The 21,370-nt window shown below is 49.2% G+C and overlaps 1 protein-coding gene across 4 annotated transcripts; it reads left to right on the top strand.

The window, feature by feature from the left end:
- Positions 1–7,339: 7,339 nt before the first annotated feature.
- Positions 7,340–20,071, top strand: CDK10 (cyclin dependent kinase 10). Of its 4 annotated transcripts, none has more exons than XM_051974754.1 (14): positions 7,340–7,497; positions 8,449–8,521; positions 9,317–9,388; positions 10,213–10,315; positions 10,472–10,553; positions 11,225–11,292; positions 11,841–11,893; positions 12,083–12,152; positions 14,759–14,818; positions 17,332–17,455; positions 17,539–17,678; positions 18,220–18,272; positions 18,392–18,508; positions 18,973–20,071. In XM_051974754.1, exons 1-13 carry the CDS (start codon positions 7,378–7,380, stop codon positions 18,502–18,504), a joined length of 1,131 nt encoding a protein of 376 aa, XP_051830714.1. In that variant the 5' UTR covers positions 7,340–7,377; the 3' UTR covers positions 18,505–18,508; positions 18,973–20,071. The 4 variants fall into 4 exon arrangements, with proteins under 4 accessions (XP_051830714.1, XP_051830713.1, XP_051830711.1 ...); XM_051974753.1 differs by having other exon boundaries at positions 18,883–20,071; XM_051974751.1 differs by having other exon boundaries at positions 18,804–20,071.
- The last annotated feature ends 1,299 nt before the right edge of the window (positions 20,072–21,370 follow it).

Genomic DNA, 21,370 nt, shown 5'->3' with positions numbered 1-21,370 from the left:
AATATTCCAGGAATATTATAGCTTAATTCCAGTGCTCTCTGGTCAAGGAGAAAACATTGCAAGCATCCAGAAAGAAACAATTCAAATATCATGGAGCCACAGTTAGAATAACACATGATTTAGCAGCTTCTACATTAAATGAGCAGAGGACTTGAAATATAATATTCCAGAAGGCAAAGAATCTAGGATTACAATCAAGAATCACTTACCCAACAAAACTGAGGATAATTCTTTGAGAGGAATGGATATTCAATAAAATAGAAGACTTCCAAGCATTCCTAATGAAAAGTCCAAAGTTTAATAGAAAATATATTCAAACAGAATAATACTACTCAAGTAGTAAAAAGGTAAAGAAGAAAAAGAAATCATAAGGAATTAAGTTTAAACTATTTACATCCTACATGGGGAGATGATATTTTTAATTCCTAAGAAAGTTTTCTTTATTAAAGTGGAACAACACAGAGGATAAAGGTATGAATTGACTATGATGGGATGATACCCCAAAATAAAATTAAGTTAGAGAAAAAGAGATGCACTGGGAGAAGAGGGAAGAGAGAAATAAAATGGAGGAAATTATCTCACATTAAAACGTAGAGCTTTTATAGTGGAGGAGATGATGGGATGGGGGGAAGGGCAAAGGCAACACCTGAACCTTACTCTCATCTGAATTAGTTCAAAGAGGGAATAACATATGAATTATTAGATATAGAAATCTATCTTGCCCTATAGGGAAGGGAAGGGGGAGAAAAAAGGAGAATGCTGATAAGAGAGGGGCAGATTCGGGGAGATATTGATTAAAAGCAAAACAATTTGAAAAGGAATAGAGTGAAGATAGAAACAAAGAAAGGATAAATGTAGAGGGGAGGGAAAGCATGATGGAAGCAAATAAATAGTATTCATAACTCTGAATGAATGTAAATGGTATTAACTCAACCATAAAACAGAAGCAGATAACAGAGTAGATGAAAAACCAGAATCTTACAATATGTTGTTTATAAGAAATACATTTGAAGCAGAGAGACATACACAGAGTAAAACTAAAGAAATGGAGAAGAATATCTTATGCTTCAACTAAAATTAACAAAAAAAGCAGGAATAGCAATCATGATCTCAGACAAAACAAAAGCAAAAATCTAATTAAAAGAGAGATGCAGAAAAACCACATTTTGCTAAAAGGTACCATAGACAATGAAGTTATATCAATATTAAACATCTATGCACCAAATAGTATAGAATCCACATTCTAGCTTGTTTGTTTGTTTGTTTTCCTAACTTGCCCAGGGTCACAGAGTTAGAAGTGTTAAGTGTCTGAGGCCAGATTTGAACTCAGGTTGTCCTGACTTCAGGGCTGGTGCTCTATGCACTGTCCCACCTAGCTGCCCCCAAATTCTGTTTTTAAATAGCATTTTATTTTTCCCCCAATTACATGTAAAGGAAAATTTTAGCCTTTATTTATACAAGATTTTGAGTTCTAAATTTTTTCCCCTCTTTCCTTTTCTTTCTGCCTCTTTTCTGAAGATGACAAGCAGTTTAATATAGTTTATACATAGTATCCAAATTCTTAAAGGAAAAATAAAATGAATTGCAGGAGAAAATAGTAAAAACATACTAATAGGGAACCTCAACTTTCCCTTCTCAGAATTAGACAAATCTAACAAAAAAATAAACAAGAAAGAAATTGAATAGAATTTTTAAAAGTTAGATATAATGGACCTCTGAAGAAAATTGAATAGAAATAAAGAGGAATATATCTTTCTCTGAACAGTATATGACACACAAAAAAGTGATCATATATTTGGGCATAAAAACCTCACAATTAAAAACAAATATTAGATGCCTCCTTTTAAGATAATAATGCAATAAAAGTTACATTCCATAAAGGACCATGGAAATCTAAATAATCTAATCTTAAAGAATAAGGCAGTCAAAGAATAAATCATAGAAACAATAATTTCATTAAAGAGAGTGACAACGATGTGACAATATACCACAATTTGTGGAATGCAGCTAAAGCAGTACTTAGGGGAAATTTTATATCTCTGAACACTTCTATTAATAAAATGGAGAAATAGCAAATCAAGGAATTGGGCATAGAATAAAAAAAAAAAAAAGAACAAATTAAAAATCCCTTGTTAAGCTGGGGCGGCTAGATGGCAAGGTAAAAAGATAAAGCAGTAGCCCGGGAATAGAAGGACCTGCATTCAAATAGGTCCTCAAACACTTAATATTTATTAGTTGTGTGACCCTGGGCAAGTCGCTTACCCCCAATTGCCTTATCAAAAAAAAGAAAAAGAAAAGCCAAATTGGAAATCTAAAAACCAAAGAAGAGATTAATAAAATTGAAAGTAAGAAAACTATTAAACTGACAAATAAAACTAGAAACTGGTGAACAATAAAATTGATAGAAAAAAAATTACTATCCTAAAAAAAAAAAAAGAAGGTGAATTCATCACCAATGAAGATGAAATTAAAGCAATTATTAAAAACAATTTTGCCCAATTTTATGCCAATAATCTAACAATCTAAGTAAAATAAATATGTACAAAAATATAAATTGCCCAAATTAACAGAGGAGGAAATATAATACTTAAATAATGCTATCTTACAAAAAGAACTGGATTCTAGTCATATGAAAAAATACTCTAACTCACCATTGATCAAAGAAATGCAAAATAAGACAACTCTGAAGTGCCACTATACATATTTCAGATTTGGCTAAAATGACAGGAAAAGATAATGATGAATGTTGGAAGAGATGTGGGAAAACTGGGATATTAATGCATTGTTGGTGTTGTGAACTGATCTAATCATTTTAGAGAACAATATGGAACTGTGCCCAAAGAGCTATTAAACTGCACACCCTTTGATCCAGCAGTGTCTCTACTGGATCTGCATCCTATAAAGATCATAAAAAAGAGAAAAGGACCTATGTGTGCAAAAATGTTTGTGGCAGCCCTTTTGACAAGGAACTGGAAACTGAGTAGATGCCCACCAGATGAGGAATGGCTGAATAAGTTATGGTATATGAATGTTATGGAATATTATTGTTCTATAAGAAATGTTCAGCAGGATGATTTCAGAGAGGCCTGGAGAGACTTACATGAACTGATGCTGAGTGATGTGAGCAGAACCAGGAGATCATTGTACAACAAGATTATATGATGATCAGTTCTGATGGATGTGACTCTTCAACAGCGAGGTGATTCAGGCTAGTTCCAATAGACTTGTGATGGAGAGTGCCATCTGTACCCAGAGAGAAGACTGCAGAGATTGAGTGTGGATCACAACATATATTTTCATCTTTTTATTGTTATTTGCTTGCACTTTGTTTTCTCATTTTTTTTCTTTTGGATCTGATTTTTCTTATGCAGCATGATAATTGTGGAAATATGTATAGAAGAATCACATGTATTTAACAAATATTGGATTATTTGCTGTCTGAGGAAGGGGCTGAGGAGAAGGAAGGGAGAAAAAAATTTTAAATTTATGTCATCATTAGGAGAAATTTTATACAAATTTATATGCAAAGTGAAAGGCTTTTAGGCAGTCTCTTCTGAACCCTCTTGTTATATAACATTATAAAAATTTGCTTATCAAAACCAGGAAAAGTAGAGTGTAAGAATAGAACTTTGAAAATCATTTTTGATAAACAAAAAGGGCAAGAGTAGCCATCTAAGAACAGACATACTAAAACAATATATACCATTAATTATCTCACATTGAATAACATATCCCATGCCAACTTATTTTTTTTTTCATTATATCATTTTTCCTCAAAGAGGAACAGAAATGGTTAAAGGGCTAACTCTGCCACTCAGCCCTCCTGTCATCATATGTGATGTGATGTGATGTGATGTGATGTGATATGATGTGATGTGATGTGATGTGATGTGATGTGGAAGGATGTCAATAGGACATGGAGGGGCCTTGCTAAGGTAATAATCTGGGGTCGAGGTTTTCTTTGTATTTCCACAGATGAAGAAAACATAGATCCCAGAAAGATGTAGCTGCCCTGTCCAAATTGATCCAGAGCATGAAAAGAAAAAAAGACTCACAGAGTCTGACCACGCCGCAAGGAGAATCAAGTGGCTTGGCTCCTGTAGCTGGCCCTAGTGATGACATAAATTAAAATGGGAGAAGGAAAAACCAAAACCTTCTGGGGTATTATACAAAGTCCACTTTGGGTGAGAATAGTTGATTGGGGAGAATACATTTCTGAAATTCTATTGTATGGAAATGGATCTCAATATTTAGTTAAGGAATTTTGGTATTAATAAGCATGGAGGGGAGTCAAATAGTTCATAATTAAATTTAATTTTACTGGACTTACTAAAGACCTTCCCCTATGTATTACTACAAATGCTAGCTTTGACAGCTATAGTCTGATACAACCTATTCATTTTCGTTATAGAGATGACCCTTTTCACAGGCTAGTAGGAATGTTGTGAACCCTCTAAGCATGTAAAAAAAGCTTTGAGTTTGTAGATTCAAAGCATACAAAGCATACAACATTTCCTCAATCTAATGACCACTGTTATGAGTATATTGGGACAGAATTGTGAAACAACTCCCAATTGGGAATCCATATATCATCCTGTCCGAATCAGGACCAAGGGACTCTGAAGAAACTGAGTCTCCTTTTCTAGACTGCAGAACAGAATAGAGACTTTGTCACACAATCTGGAATCAGACTTATGTGTCTTGGCTCATAACCGCCATATACCTGGGGGCTACCCCAAACCAAATTGGTGGGGAAATAATCAAAAGGGGAATGATAACATTTGGAAAATCACATTGATAAGGTCTAGATTTAGGGAACCAAAATGAGATTAGGGTTTCTGGTGGTCAGGGAGTTAAATAATAAAGTCTAGCGGCAGGTTTGGGGTTCAGGGAACCAAATAGAGAGGTTTGGCTCCCATGCACCCCCTTGGAATTCAGCACAAGTGTAGGGAGTTTGGGGGAACTCATTTATGAACTCAGGTCATCCTGACTTCAGGGCTGGTGCTCTATGCACTGCGCCACATAGCTGCCCCCAAATTGGGGGTTTTGGTTCCTTCTGGCGGTGCAGAGATTCTCTGTAAAGGAATTTACAGACCCAAAAACCTAGATTGATAAAAGAGGTTTATTATAGGGATTGGAAAGTAAGGTTAGACATCCTGACAGAGAGGCATAAAGTCTCATTAGGGAAATAGGTGAGAGTAAAGAGAGGGTGACACTGGAAAAGAATATTCCAGTGGGCAGAGGCCCTTGGCATACAAGCATGGCATAGCTGGCATGTTTAGAACCTTTGCAAAGAAAGGATTTTAGTTTGGCTCTTTTATAATGGGAGCTTTGGCTAGAAGCTGAAGGGAACTTGTGGGTGGAGTTCTACAAGCTGGATTTCAGCTTGAACTGAATTTGAATTGAATGAGTTTCTTTCTAGATAACAGAATTAAATTGTCTGCTTTCCCTTGGGCAGAATCCCTCACTGAGGCAGAGTTGAAGGAGATTTTCTCCTTCAAGGATTTTTAGAGTTTCAGGGGTACCTTCTTCATTACTGTTTACTCCTACAGAGGGATATTAACAGAATAGAAATAAGAATGTATTATAGAATGCTACAATGTAGGCATATTTGGGGAATGATTATGCTTTCATGTGGAGAAAAGGAAGGAAGAAGGAGTTTATAATGTTACTTGCAGGGAATGCAAAGTTTCTGAATGCATACGAAGTAAGGTTAATACTAGTATTATGTTATCATGAAGCCTTCATTTAATATGCTACCTATGTAGAATAATAGGTATCACACTTGAGCAGACCATTCCTTGGAGAACATTGAACATTTACTCAGCAAAAATAGAAAGATATATTTCATGTATTGTTTTTGGTATAATTCCATTAGTTTCTATTTTAGTTTCCAGTGCCTCGATTGCTTTATCTGTAACCACTATTTAAAATCCAGTGGTTCAAGCTAATTATTTGCATGAACTTAAATATCTCTAATTATTTGTATGAACAAAATATCTCTAAAGGGTTTGCAATACAGAATAAAATTAATAAGGAATTTTATAAAGCTATAAATCAGTTAAGGGAGGATATCCTTGAAATAGGGTGAGAAGTGAATTGAGGATTGTTTAGATGAAGATGGGTGACTATAGATTCACTAGTTTTTGTATGATTAATAAGGAATACAATGAGTCAGAGTGGGAATGGGATAAAATTAGAAATGACCTTAATGGATTATGGGTAAATTCAAATGTTACATTGGATATTGAAGATCTTCAAAAAATTGCTGATATGTTAAAGAATCATATCAAAATCTAGAATCTGACCAGACTGCCCAAACAATTGCTGATTGGGTTAAGAGAGCACCAGGAACATTCAGTGCCATTGGATATGAAATTATACTCAGCATTTGCTGTAATTTTACTTATATGTACCTGTGGACCTACTCTCTTAGGCTGTTTTTTAGAAATCTCTAGAAACTAACAATGTGCTTCAGAAAGTTAGATCAGAGAAAACAGAAACCAGGGTTGGTCACAGAACAGTGCTGTTCATAATAACATGTGGTTTTAGGATATATAAGCAGAATGATTTCTCTTAATAAACGGTTCTGTTGACTTATCAGCAACCCTCTCTCCTTATTTTCAAGGGCCACTAGCCCACTTTTGTTGTGCTGGTCACAACACACAAGAGGTACTTGACTCCATCCATCACTCATTGTGAGTAGGAATTGTTTCCTTCTTTCTACTTGTTTTCTCAATGCATGGCACATAATAGGTGCTTAATAAATGTTTATTGATTGATGACTAATAAGTGTTTTATGTTTATTCCCAGTGCCTGGAACACAGTAGGTTTTTTTTTTTAATTTTTATTTAATAATTACTTTATATTGACGCTCGTTTCTGTTCCGATTTTTTTTTTCCCTCCCTCCCTCCACCCCCTCCCCTAGATGGCAAGCAGTCCTTTATATGTTGGATATGTTGCAGTATATCCTACACAGTAGGTTTTTAATCATTGTTGATTGACTGATTACTCTGTTAGCTGGATGTAGAGGGCATAAAGTTTGGTAGGTCCTTAATAAGTGTTTATTGAATAATTGATGATTATTGTTTATGTTTATTCCCAGTCCCCGGAACACAGTAGATTTTTAGAAATTGTTGACTGATTATTCTAACAGCCCGGTGTGGAGAGAATAAAGTTTCACTTTCCCATACAGAAATAGATCACCAGGTGGAGGAACTTCCTCCACCACCAGTCTAACTCTTAACTGGGAACTCAGATACCCGTCCAGGTCCTCCCAGGTAACCGTTGCTAAGGGAAGGTGTGGCCCTCTGAGGAAGTCGATTTACGCATGCGCAGTTCCTTCTTTCAGCTCGCCACTGCTCCAGGCGCTTGCGCATGCTTGCGGGGGCGGAAGACGCGGGCTGCAACATGGGAGATCCGGAGCCGGAATCGGAGCAGATTCGCCTGAAGTGCATACGGCGGGATGGTTTCTTCACGGTGCCTCCGGAAGATAGGGTGCGTGTGTGCGGGATACCATGAAGGCCAGCGCTGTTTTTCCACGGCCTGCCACTCTGTTGGGTATTGGCCTGTGCTTCTTTGATAGAACTACAACTCCCAGAGTTCCTTTGGGCAGTCGCGGGGAGTCGAGGGTGGGGGGACTCCGCGTCATTTTCCCGCGGAAACTGACCGCTCTTATCCTGGAAAGCCTCTTAATTTGTTGCTGGAAATAAATTTTAGATTAAAAAAAATGTTTTTTTCTTTAACCTTTATTGATCATCTAGGCCAATTCTCCACATTTTACATGTGGGGAAACTGAGGGCCAGAGAGAAGATCGTACTGGGGGGAGGCAGGATTAGAACTCTAGTCCCCTGTTTTGTAACCCCTGTTTTCCCCGTGCAGTTACTCATTTAAAAAAAGTTTTGCACAAAGCCACATGTACAAGTGATATATTGTTTGTCTTCTCAGTCGGTGGGGGAGGGGCGGGGGGGGAGTTGAGAACTCGAAATTTTTATCAGTTAAAATGTAGGTACATGTTATATGTATATGTATGTATGTATTATTGGGAGTACATTGTGTGCAGGCCAGTGTGGATTGCTGTGGAATTGGGCTAGGTCATCCCCAAATTTTAATTTCTCTGTTCAGACCCATGTCGTGAGGAGAATCTCTTGTCCTTGCGCAGGGGGATAGCCTCGGAAGACCTCACCGCCATTATTCTATCTAGTAGCATATCCTGGACTCCCTTACTTGTAGTGAAGTTCCCTTGGCCAGCTTTTCTGGAGTTTTGTTTTTTGGGCACGGGTCTCTTAACCTGCCCTTGTGCCCTGCTTGATTGAAAAATAGCCTTACTTTTAACAAGATTACCATTACAAGGAGGCAAGTGGGCCTTTAACTCTGAGTGGGCAACTCTGAGTATCCTCAGGTATTGGATGGTCAGGTGAGCCGCCGCGACTTCCTCTCTCCTTGCAGCTGGGACAGTGTCGGAGTGTGAAGGAGTTTGAAAAACTGAATCGGATCGGGGAAGGCACCTATGGTATTGTGTGTGAGTATGGGCTCAGAAGTCCCGCATGGAGCTATCCGTCTGCATTAGGTACCAAGCCGGGCTGGGGTGGAAGGGGCAGCTGTTCCTGGGGCTGGCTGGGCTAGCCGGGAGTCGAGAGGAATATATGTTGGAGAAAGAAGCCATCCCAGACATTCTCCCTCCACATCTCTCCCCTCACACCAAATCCATCATCTGGACAATACAATAGCCTCCTACTTGGTCTTCTTTCATCCTGCCTTTCCCCTCTGTAATCCAGCTGCTATTCAGCTGCCAAATTGCCTAAGAAGCCTCAGTGCTTCCATGTTGTCTCCGGGATCAAACTTCTCCATTTAAAGGCCTTCACACTCTCTCCAGCCCGTATTTCCTCTCCTTGCATTCAGCAATTGGCCAAACTGGTGGACTTGCTTTCCCCCTTCTGGAACAGTCCCTATTTCCGTAACTTTGAACAGGACCCTGTGTTTGGAAAGCTCGCTTTCTACCTCTCCTTGGAAATCCTGTTCCCATTGGTCTCAACTCAAGTACTAGATATTGGTGCCTTCTTTCCTCATTACTTTATATTTTATTTGAGAACATATTAAGAGAATTTAAGTTCTCCGAGGGCAGGGATTGTTTAATTCATGTCTCTGAATCCCTAGCTCCAAGCAAATACCAAATGGGACTCTTGCTGCCTTGACTCGAATTCTGAAGCACTTCATTAGAAAAAGAAAAGCGATATTTCTCTGTCCCTGTGGCTCTGGGCAGGGGAGGACTTGGGACGCTGGCTTTGTGTTTTCCATGGATCTGTTGCCATTTCAGATCGAGCCCGAGATACCCAGACGGATGAAATTGTGGCCCTGAAGAAGGTTCGGATGGACAAGGAGAAGGATGGTGAGGTGGGGAGAGTGGCTGCTGGAGACCTAGTCAGTGACCTGAAGGGAGAAGCATGAACGAGGCAGTTTTAGAAATGCACAGGGTCTCTACTTCTAATGGGACCCAGCAGCTGCCGGGCCTGAGAAATCCTGGGGAAGCAGGAAGGGTGCAGGGGAAGCAAAGAGCCCAAGCTTCTGATCCCAGCACTGCCCCTGAGGCAGGATCTGTCTCTGCCTGCCTGCAGCTGTGAAATTCAAATTAGGGACAAGTTGGGAAGGTCTTGCATTCAGCCTCAGGACTTTCACTAAGTCCAGTGCTGTACCATTATCACACCCATTTGGATAGATGGAGGATGAAAGGATGGGAGTGATGAGGTGGGCCTTGGTACAGAAAGCTGGAAGCACCGATTGGCGCCCAGCTTCTCAGTCTTAAGTGGGCCTTGTGTTCAAGTGGACTTTTGGTTACAGTCCCACCCCAGGTGGGGAACTCTAGAAACCCCATCTTTATCCATCCACAAGCCAAGTTATGGCCAAACCTGAGATTGTTTCCCCTAAAAGAGATCTGCTCCTACTAACTGGACACCTTTCCTGGGAGCTCAGATCTCCACTTAATTGTGCATCGCCAAAGGGCTGCATTCAGGGACTCTGAGCATTAGCGTCTGGCGCAGCTACCAGCTGCTCCTTGCCAGTAGTAACTGAGACGGGGAGACACCCAACCACAGATTCCCCGGGGAGAGGATGAGGAAGGAGGGATTCCCCTGTCGCTGGGGAGCTGGTCCAGGACTCCAGAAGGGGAAGTTTGTGCTGGGGCCAGAGACCTGAGTGCCTCTTTCCTTTGGGCAGGGATCCCCATCAGCAGCCTCCGGGAGATCACACTGCTCCTTCGGCTTCGTCACCCCAACATCGTGGAGCTGAAGGAGGTGGTTGTGGGGAACCACCTGGAGAGGTAACCACCCCTGGGCAATCTCTCTCCCCTCACCCACTCCCTGATCAGTCTTGCTTTCTACTGAGCCTGTGATTTCCCCTTCATTGGCCTTCCCTCTCAAGGCCAGGCCCTAGGGGACAGAATCAGGTCACTGTGTCCCCTGTGTCTCTCTTCTAGCATCTTCCTAGTGATGGGATACTGTGAGCAGGACCTGGCCAGCCTCCTGGAGAACATGCAGACACCCTTTTCAGAGGCTCAGGTATATGTGGGCCACAATCACCTTTATTTTGATTTTGATTTTTTGGCTGAGGTAATGGGGGTTAAGTGACTTGCCCAGGGTCACACAGTCTCAGTCTCTGAGCTTAAGGAACTTAAATTTATATTGACAGAAAGCAGTTAGGAATGCAGGGAAGTCAATATAAGGTATTTACAACATAAAGGCAGAAGTAAGCAATAACTGGGGAAATCAAGGTAGGCTTCTTGTAGGAGGTAGCCCTTGGCCGAAGGCTGGAAGGAGAAGGATTCTAAAGGCAGCTGACTGGTGGGACTCGTGCCCTTAGAAGTGCACTAAGAATTTCTAAGAATTTCTTGCATGGGATCTTACAAGGAGTTGGGAAGGTTCAGAGGCAAGGGGGAAACAGTCCCGACTTAAAAGAACTTTCCTCCTGAGGGCTGTAGAGGTTCACTGCATCGCTATATCCTTCTCTCTTGGTTCTTGTTCCTTTCCCAGTTTCTCCTTCCTTCTCCTTTGGCCCCTGGCCCACCTGACATCACATGTGCTTCTGCAGCTGGGCACCATGGGAGCTATTGAGGAGCCCAGAGTCGGGGCGGGGCACCGTGACTGGGAGCCCTTCCTCAGGCTCCAGGGTGGCTGAGCTGCCCGCTCCGAGGTTGGACCTGGGTCATTTGTGGGCTTTCTCCCCCTTACAGGTGAAGTGCATCATTTTGCAAGTCCTCAAGGGCCTTCAGTACCTTCACAAGAACTTCATCATCCACAGGTGAGGAGGGAAAGAGTGGGGAGAGCGAGACCTGGGAAGCACAGCGGGGACACACTCGGGGAGGTTCTGCTGTTCAGAGATGGGCACCGGGGACAGGGCTGGGTGGGCAGTGACTCCCGAGCCCTCCTCTGCCCCCCTCCAGATAACATCATTTTCCCCTTGTCAGAATAATGTTTTTAAAAGCATCACAAACGTAAGATTGCAAAGGAAACCGATTGTACCGAAACAGGGCAGCTAGGCAACATGGGATAGAGCAGCAGCCTGGAGTCAAGAGGATCTGAGTTCAATTGCTCTTTCTCCCCCAAAAAAGAAAGTTATCAAAATGTTTTGAAAAACAAGTTCACGGACTCCAAGTTAAGCACCTTTGATTCAGGGAATAGATAAATAGTGGATCAGTTCCCCAAAATAGACCCTCCAAGCCAAGAGCAAGGTGCACCTGTCCACTTGTCCAGCCCAGAGGCTTAAAAGGGGCTCTGGCCCATCTTGGAACAGTCGTGGAAGTCGGCTTCCCCAGGGGTGACTAACGGTGTCTCTTCTTACAATGACAGGGATTTAAAGGTTTCCAATTTGCTTATGACTGACAAGGGCTGTGTTAAGACAGGTGAGTGTCAGCCTGTTTACCTGCAGCTCTGTGTGTGTGTGTGTCTCTGTGTGTGCGAGTGCACGCCCCCACACGCGGGGCGCCCCTCGGACGGTGGTGCCCCCCAAGGAGCAGCTTGTTCTTCGTGTCGCCCGTAAGCGTTCGCCCAGCGCGCCCCCTCCTTCACGGTTCTCTCCCCTCTCTCGGCAGCGGACTTTGGCCTGGCTCGGGCTTACGGCGTTCCCATGAAGCCGATGACCCCCAAGGTGGTTACGCTGTGGTGAGTCGGCCTCCGGATTGGAGGAGAGAGGGGCGAAGGGGGAAGAGGAAGGCAAGGAAATAAGCACTGAGGCGGTGCCTGCTGGGGGCCTGGCGGGTGCCTGGCACAAAGATTATCTCACTTGGTCCTCACACAAACCTTGAGACGGGCACTATTATGATCCTTATTTTACAGTTGGGGAAACTGAGGCAGGGAGCCCTGCCAGGGTCACACAGTGGTTGCCTTTCTGCGGGCCTGGATCTGACCGGGCCAGTCAAGGTCCTTGAGACGGGCCGTCCTCTGGGGCAGGAGAAGTCCGAGGGCCTGGCAGGGCGTGCAGACCCCGAGGTGATGGGGTGCCGCCCCCGGGGCCCTCTGCAAAGGCAGAGCAGGATGGAGGAGGCCCGCCGTCGTTTGTTAATGAGCAGAGGTCACTGATTGGTCTGTGCTGAGCCAGCTCAAAGCCCGGGGTGTGTCCCCTAGATAGCAGCTGTGGCAGGGCAAACATCCCGGCAGCGGACCAAAGGTCTGGCTCACGAGCAGCCCCGGGGAGCGGGTCTTCTCGTAAAGTTTTGTTCAAGATTTGTGCCCACTCCCCTCGGAAAGAACTCCAGATGGGCCTGCGTGAGTGGGCCAAGGGAGCGCCCTTCCCGGGCTCTTGGGGGCCCCGAGGTGAGCTCGGCAGAGCCAGCCCAGCTGTGCGGGGCCAGGGCAGTTAAGCCACCATCACCCTGCCTCCTCCTGGGAGTGGCCAGGGCCTCGCTCCTAGCGCCAGAGGGGGGACCCGGGATGGACCCTGGCTCTCGCAAAGGCCGATTGAAGCAGCTCAGTCAGGCGGGCGATAAATGTTTGCTAAGGGCTGCCACGTGCCCGGCACTGCAAACAGGCAGAAGGACCCTGCCCCCCAGGAGCCGGCAGTCCGGTAGGGGAGGCCTGCACACACGCACAGAGCAAGGGAGACACCGGAGAAGCAGGGGGTACTGGGGAGAACGTGGGGGGGGGCTTCCTGCAGGGGGCGGGGCTCAAAGCAAGCCGGGGCGGTCAGCAGTTAGAGCAGAGAGGCAGGAGCATTCCTGGTGGGGGGGCCGGAGTGGGGGGGGAACAATCAGAGGGGGGGCTTGTTCATGGAACGGCCTCCTGGCCGGCGTCCGAGGGTGGAAGAGGCCCTGAGACCAAGGGGTGAGAAGATGGGGAGGAGGCTGAGTCGTGCAGGGCTCTGAATGCCAGACTCAGCATTTTGAAGGAGGAAGGAGGGTGGGGGATGGGGGAGGGGTCAGCTTTGACCCTGTTGAGATTAAGATGTTGATTCCACGTGGAGCTGGAAGTGTTTGGAAGCAGCTGGAGGTGAGACTGGATGTGGGGGGGGGGGGGGGGGAGGTGAGTCTGTGCCTGGGCAGGGCCCAGGGGGCCGATGAGGTCACCGAGCGAAGCAGTTAGTGGAGGCCAAGTGGAGAGGGCCGGTGGGCATCTGTGTTAGAGGGTGAGACTGGGGGAGGTCCCAGCTAAGGAGACCGAGAAGGGGCTGGGGGGGGGGGGAACAGGAGCGGGGAGGGGGGAGACTGTCCTGGAAACCTGAAAGGAAGAGAGTGTCACGGGGAAGTGACAGACGGTCAGGGAGAGCCAGCGTTGAGAACTGGCCACTAACGGACCGCGGGTAAGGGAGTGACTTCAGTGGGATGGAAACATCAGGAGCCTGGGGGAGAGAACGGGCGGCTTCCGGGCAGTGTGGCTCCTGAGGGCAGGAGGGCCGCGGATGGGAGGGTCGCCTGAGGTTTTTCTCGGGATGGGGCAGACGGGGGGCAGGAGAGCGGGCGACACTGAGAGTAGGGATGGAGTGGGGAGGACGGAGCCGCCGAGGAGATGGGACGGGCTCACGGAACAGGCAGAGCGAGGACCGGGAGCACTCGGAGCGAGACGGCTGTGGGAGGAGGAGTGTCCCAAGGCACCGGGATGACAGGAGATGAGAAGAGGGAATTCACAGCAAATGGTCTCAGTTCTTTCTGTAAAATGTGAGCTGCGGTTCTGGGGGGACGGAAGCCAAGAGAAGTTTGAGGAGGGGGGAGGAGGTCTGGCAGAGCCTGTGAGAGTGAGTGATTGCCCGGTGGCAGTGAAGCCCCGCTGAAGTTCATAGTGGACCCTGTGAGTGATGGAGTGATCTCTTCTGCCACCATTCACCGTGTATAGGAGGGAAGGAAGTGAATGGTGGGAGAGATCCCAGGCTTGGCTGGGTACCACAGAAAGGAGTTCGTATAGAGCTGAATTGATTGGCCAAGGAGCCAAGAGGGGGAAAGAGTGGCCTTTGAAGGGGAGTGGCCTGGGAGAGAATCGGGGTGTCACGGGGTCGAAAGTCATGGTGAAGGTACAGGTTGTCTAAGGGAAGGCAGCAGGAGAGGTGAAAAGCCAATAAACTGTGTTCAGATAAGGGGGTTTCAGAATTCCCGAATGTTTGTGAATGATGGCAAGGACACAAGCATCTGTGTGTGTAGCTGAGGGATGCTCCTCGGAGCCGGAGGGAGAATCAGTATGGATGCCGAAGTCCCCGTGTGAGCATCAGTTGGGGAGGAGAGAAAAACGGTGGACTTGTAAGCAGACGTGACGTGAGTGAGTGCGATTCCCTCCTTGTGCAGGTACCGAGCTCCCGAACTCCTCTTGGGAACAGCAACCCAGACCACCAGCATTGACATGTGGTAAGCGACAGCCCCTTCCCCGGACTCTTGGAGTGAGAGAGGGTTGTCAGGGCCTGGCTGGGGGAGGAGCTGGCCCTTCCTCCGCCCCCCCCCCCCCCCTTCACAGGGATCCAGGAAGTCATCCTGTGCGGGCTCTGTTGGGGTCTGACTCAGAGAGATAAAACTTCAGGATGAAAATGTGGGCGAAAAATGGCAGGATCTTGTCTCAGGGTTGGGAGGGGGGGAGGAAATATGCTGGAGATCCTTCTAGAAAACTGGCCTTTGCTCTGGCTGGGGCCCAGGTCTCCACGCCTTGGCTAGGCTGGGAGCCCCCGCCTGGAAGGCTTCCCCTCCTCGCCTCGCTCATTTGGGCCCCAGCCTCTTTAGCTCAGATCCACCTCCTACAAGAAGCCCATCCTGATTCCTTCAGTTAATGTTCCCCACCTCCAAAATTAATCCGTTTAATACGCGGGGTATCCCAGAAGCCTCGGTGCAGTTTGAAGCTTTATTTTGGAGACCCTGAGAACGGTGGGTGTGTTTGAGGTGATTTCTCTCTGTGTGGTCCCCCCCGTGGACGCCTCTCGAGAGCAGAGGCTGTTTCAGGCATTAATGGAGCCAGTGAGAAAAAGCTAGAAAAAGACCAAAGTGAGTATTAACCCACTTGGAGGGGAAATGGTGCTTCCTTGGCCATGGGATGGCCCCAAAGAGCTTTGTTTTTACAGGAAGGAAAACTTGAGCTTGCAGTGTCAGGTCAAAGACATCCCAGGATGGAGCGGGCTATCTCTGGCGGGGGAGAAAGTTCTTCCTCTTCCGAGATCTTCCAGCAGTCACTTAGCCCACACCAGGCACTAGGCCAGGCTCTCAGCGCCCTGAGAAAGGCAAAAATTGGAGCCCGCCCTTAGGGAACCCACATTCTAAAAGGGAGACAACATGGAAATAACTGGACCAACAAGTGTAAACAGGCTCACTTGGAGATAATGCAGAGGGAAGGCCCCCAAAGTAAGGGGAGTCCGGAAGGGCTTTTACAGAAGGCAAGAGCTCAGGTGGAACTGAAGGAAGTCAAAGGTGATGGAGACATGTGGGGCCAGAGAAGGGAGATGGGGAGCCAGCGTCCCTGAATCGGCGTCTGGGGAGGCCCGTGGAGGGTCAAGGGGCCCGGAAACGCCGCCTGTTAGGAAGGGCTTGAAATGCCAAAGGATTTTCTCTTTGATCCTGGAGTGGATTAGGAGTCGGAGGGTTTGTTGAAGGGGAGCACATGGAAGTTCACTTGGACAAGTGAATGGGAGAGAGGGGTGTCCCCCTCCTTGGGGACCCTAGAAGCTAGTGATGTCCAGATTTGAGGTGATGAGGGACAGCAGCAGGGGTGACAGTGTAGAGAACGGGGCGCACATGATAGAAGTTGGCAAAGTAAAGTGGCCTCGTGGGGAGGGAGGAAGAGGCGGGGTTTGGGAGAGCAGAGTGCAGTTTGAGAAGTTTGTGGGGCATCCGGATGAAGATGTCCAGGAGGGGAAGGGGCCCTGGATGGAGTAACAGCCCGGGGGTCGGGAGGTCCTGAGCTCAAATGTGGCTGTAGACACTTACTGTGTGTCTGGAGGAGATTTTAAGGATGTCTCTGGGCAGCAAAGGAAGCAGCCAGTAACAGTGGAGAAAATGGAAGGGCAGGCTGTCGGGGGGAACCCCAGGGAATATGTCAGGTGTAGAGGGAGGGAAGAGGCCGCCATCTTCCCGTGAGACAGAGGCAGGGACAGAAGGAGGCTGAGGGATTGGGCAGGGAGAAGAGGGATCTCTGGACAAATGTCCCCAAAGTTTTCAGTGAAATATGAAGCACAATTCTTAAGTTGAGAAGAAGGGGGAAAGGGAGCTATGGAAGGCTTGAGGAAGGATGAAGACACTGGTGGGCAAGTCAGGGAGGTGTGACAGGATTGCCTTGCGCAGTGAGTTGGGATCATAGAACAGATTTGCAGCGGCCCCCCCAGGCAGCACGTGGTGAGACTTCCTCTAGCTTTGTTCAGAATGTGAACAGGAGTAAAGGCAGCAGATGGTGGGACCGACCCAGCACTGAAGAGGCCGGGCAAGATTGGTGGTATAGGGGGCAGGGGACACAGGAACGGGGCGGGGGACGCGGGAGTAAGGTGGGGATCTCAGGAACGGGGCGGGGGATGCGGGAGCGGGTCCAGGTTGTAGGGTTGGACTGGTTCACAAAGTGCCTGGATGGAAAGGGAGATGAATGTAGGCAATGCCCAGGAGATGGCCAGGGAGCAGAGGCTGGAGTCAGCAAGGGAGAGAGCAGGAATGACAACAGATTGGGGTCAGGGGAGGGAAGGAGAGGCAGAACATTCCTGCTGAGGTGAGTGTAGGGAGAGAGGCCATTGACGTCCCCTCCTTCCCCCCCTGACAATTGTGAAGTTGAGGCCGTGCTCTCCCACCCCTTTCCCCACGCGGGGTGCTGAGGAAGTCCAGGAACGGCGCCTTAGCTCCCCGGGCACATTGGGGCGCTGCAGGGTCCGCCACTTACTGCCCCTCTCTTCCCCAAGGGCCGTGGGCTGCATCTTGGCCGAGTTGTTGGCTCACAAGCCCCTCCTCCCGGGCAGCTCTGAGATCCACCAGATTGACCTGATCGTGCAGCTGCTGGGGACGCCCAACGAGAACATCTGGCCGGTGAGTGCCTTGGGGCCGGGCGCCCGATCCCTGGGGCTCCCTGGGGCTCCCGGCCTCTCCTCACTCCCTGACACTTCTCCCAGGGCTTTTCCAAGCTGCCCCTCGTCAGCCAGTACAGCCTGAGGAAACAGCCGTACAACAACCTCAAACACAAGTTTCCGTGGCTCTCCGAGGCAGGCTTGCGTCTGCTCAACTTCCTCTTCATGTACGACCCCAAGAAAAGGTACCCCGGGCCCTGGCCAGCGGTGGGGGGGCAAGAGGAGCAGGCCGGCAGGGGGTCTCCCCGAGAGATGAGCCCTGGGGGTCTGTTCCGGTCAGGATCCGGGGGAGAGCGCGGGCCTCCATCCTGTGGGAAGGGCAGGGCCCCCATTTCATTCTCCCGTTAAGTGTTCTTCTTGTAGCCCTGGGCCCCTAAGCAGCACGTCCGGGCCAAGCTACCACTGGACGGTTTGGGCTGGCGGGCACCTTCCTCAGTTCTCGGACCTCCTGCCCGCTCTTTTTGTGGCTCACAGAGCCCAGAGGGCCCCCAATTTTGTGTCAGCAGCCCACTTATTCCTTATCTTCCTATTGTCGGGAAATGGGCCGAGGGCCTTCGCGTTGGCAAACTAAACCTTGCCCAGAACTGGCGCCGGTTTTTGAGCCACGTAGAGGCAGGAGCCAGGGTGGGGCCCAGTACGGGTCCCTGCCCACAGTGGGCACATAACGGGTTTCCTGTACTTGCAATGGCATTGCTCCTCCTTGACAAGCCGACGGGTTCTCTCCAGGGCCACCGCCGGGGACTGCTTGGAAAGCTCCTACTTCAAAGAAAAGCCTCTGCGTGAGTGTTCCAAGGCCGTGGGGGGCGGGAAGAGCCGTGGGGTGCCCAGGAAGGCCAGGTCTCGGGTGGGAGTCCCTGGGCGGTGTGGGGCAGGTGAAAGTGAACGTCTTTGCCCCCAGCCTGCGAGCCGGAGCTTATGCCCACCTTCCCTCACCATCGGAACAAGCGGGCTGCCACGAGCGCCGCCGCCAACACGGGGGCCGAGAGCCAGGGCAAGCGCAGCAAGCCCTGAGGCGGTAAGGGGCCCTGTCCCACTGGGTGACCCGGAGAGCGGGGGGAGGCAGCCCGGGGAGGCGATGGCTGGGCTCGCTCGGGACGACCCAAGTCAGTGCCAGGCTCCATCCCCTTCCAGAACCACAGGCCGGGGCAGACGCCAACTTGTGGCTTTAAAGCACCATGATCCTTCACCTTTGGCTTCTGGGTCCCTCGCCCCAGACCCCGGACTGACCAGAAACGTGCTGCATCCTTTAAGAGATCACAGGTCTCTCCATCCTGCTTTAAGAGGGTCCTTTCTACCCTCTCTCCTATCAGGGAGATAAAGTGCTCCTCTCCCTGAAGCCCATGGCAGCCCAGGTTTGAAGTTCTGAATCGAGATCCTATTTCCCCGCAGCTGGTCCCCAGAAGCCAGACTGGACCGGACAGCGGTCTGAGAGCTGGGCCGGCCAGCCATTGCCGAGCATTGTCAACTATGTTAACTTAGGGAGACTTTCTGTGAAGGGCAGCGGGACCCCCAGTCTGTGCCCCTCCCTGATGACATCGGAGCTCTCGGAAGCAGCCGTCGGCCTTTGCCGCCACGCCGGCGCGGTCTCAGATACATAAAGCTGCCGGGCGCTGGAGCCAGTGTGGCTGGTCCGCAGTTGGGGGCCACCAGCGGCCCCTGGAATGGGCCGGCTTCTGCTGCGGGCCCCGGGACGTCCACATTTCCTTAGCTGGGCGCTCCCAGGGGCTTCCGCGGGGTCCTCGGCCGTGACATTTGGACCGCAGGGCTGGCGCAGGGCATCCCCCCCGTTCTCCCTCTCCTGCAGGTCACGCCCTCAGTTGGGGCGCTGGGGCAGGCCATCGTAGTATGGCTTCCTCTGTCCTTTGCCCTCCTTAGCTTCTCAGTAAGTCGCCCCTTTTTCAGGCGGACCAGGGAGACGGAGGCTGCGCAGTTGGGCGAAGACTGATTTGTAAGTAGGCTGCTGAGAGGGGCCGGCCGCATCCCACTGAGACAGCCGCTCAGGTACCTCCGCAGGCGCCTCCCGGACTTCCTCTGGCCTTCTGCCGGCGCTCCGCCTGCGGGATTTTGGGGCTGGAGAGGAGAGGGTTTCCCCACCTGGAAGACAGACACAAGGTTTGGGGAGGGAGAGGAAGGACGGCTGGAGAGTCCCACGTTCCAGGCTCTGTCTCGCTCTGACCTGCTTCCTTCCCTGGAGATGGGGTCCAGTAGGGTTCCGTCCTCTGCAGCATGGACCCCCCCCCCATCCAGCTGCCTGATGGGTCAGAGAAAAAGCCGCAAGGACGGGGGCAGGTTGGATCAGCCCTGATGCTGAGCCCGCTTCAAGGGGAAGGGATGGTGCCAGAGGTCCCGATGTTCGCAAAGAGCTTAAGGCAACAGGGGCCTGGTTGTCTCCTTGGGTGAATACTTCCCTCCAGAACCCCACGGGGAGGACCTTGCCAGCCTTTCACCAGTATGACTGATGGTGGCTAGAGACAGCCTCCCGTCCTAGAGGAGCCGTCCTGGATGAGGGCACTGGGCAGACCGGGTTGTTCAAATGCTGCTTTTGGAAAATGTTTTAAAAATGTATCTTTGAATGCTACTCCTGGCATTTGGCTTTGTGAAATGGATTGTTTTGGAGACTAGCGGGGAAAGTGGGAGTCAGGGGGCAAGAAAGGGGAAAAAACTGCCATTTGGCTTCCTGCCTAGAGTCTAAACCGGGGTGTCCGGGGAGAGGGGAGGGCGGGAGACCATCCTGGGATACCCCCGTGGGCACTTGGGTCACAAGGCAGGGCCTGGAGGGAAATCCTTCCCCCACTCCAAGCAGCACTCCCCTAGCCAGCCCCCTCCCTTTAAAGGATCCTGCTGGGGGCAGGGATGGAGTCCCCCCCCCCACTTTCTCCCTTTAGGGTCATGGGATTTTAGGGTTGGAACGAACTTGTCAGCAATGTCTGCGGTGCCTGTTTTGTGCTGGGCCCTATGACCTCAGCCCTCACTTTGAGACCAAAGGCCGGGGCACTGGGGACCAGCCGGGGTAGCTGCAGAGCTGGGCCCCGGCTTTCAGGCATCACACTTCCCTTTTCATGGCTTTGGTTTCTTCCCATCCTCTCACCTCCTGATTTAAAAGGGGAAGCCTTGTGGGTGGTGAGCCAGGCTCCTGGGCCTGACCTCCCCCTCAGTCTGCCTCCAGCTCCTGCTGCTCCCTGAGGAGCTCAGGCCTGCTTTGCCGAGGTCATCCAGGGAGGAGGGAAGCGGGCTATTCCATCCCCCATCCAGGCCCAGTGACTGGCCTTGGATCCATTCTGGAGGTCATCCCTCCTCCTTCCTGGGGAGAGAGGTAAGGCCCGCCCTTGGGGCACCAGTGTAAAGGCTGGACAGTAAGTGCTCTGGCTGAGGACTCGCCTCTGGACAGACAGAATTCTCCCTTGGGTCACGGGGGTCTTCCATGCTCTCTAATTTGTCCACGTGCAGAAGGAAGCATGAGGGGCTTCACCTCCCAAGCCTGTGATTAACTCGCAGCATTTCCTCCACAGAGAGTGGAAAAATAAGTGTTCTTTGCTCTCCCTCCCACCTCTGCCCCAGGATCCAGCAGTTCCCAGCCTTTTCTCAGAAAAGGCTATTGATAGTAAGTGAAGGCATTCACTCAAGTATTTTAAAAAGCACCTTTGTGAGGATGGAGCACCCAGCCCCCAAATCTCCTTCACAGATGACTTTTTCCTTGGTGTAGTGGGAGGCTGGCCTTAACCGCGGAGGTGTTTTTGCAAATACATTTCTCCATGGCCACTTGGGAAGAGACAGTTTCTAAATTTGGATCTTTTCTCAGCAACCAACCCTGTAAACTTTCTTGGTAACGTCCCCTCTTTGCTGACTCTTACCTGTAAAATTCCCCATTTTCTTACCT

Source organism: Antechinus flavipes, chromosome 2 (assembly GCF_016432865.1).
Source record: "Antechinus flavipes isolate AdamAnt ecotype Samford, QLD, Australia chromosome 2, AdamAnt_v2, whole genome shotgun sequence".
Taxonomy (NCBI): domain Eukaryota; kingdom Metazoa; phylum Chordata; class Mammalia; order Dasyuromorphia; family Dasyuridae; genus Antechinus; species Antechinus flavipes.
Note: the sequence above shows the minus strand (reverse complement) of the source record. Positions and strands in the feature narration are given on the sequence as shown.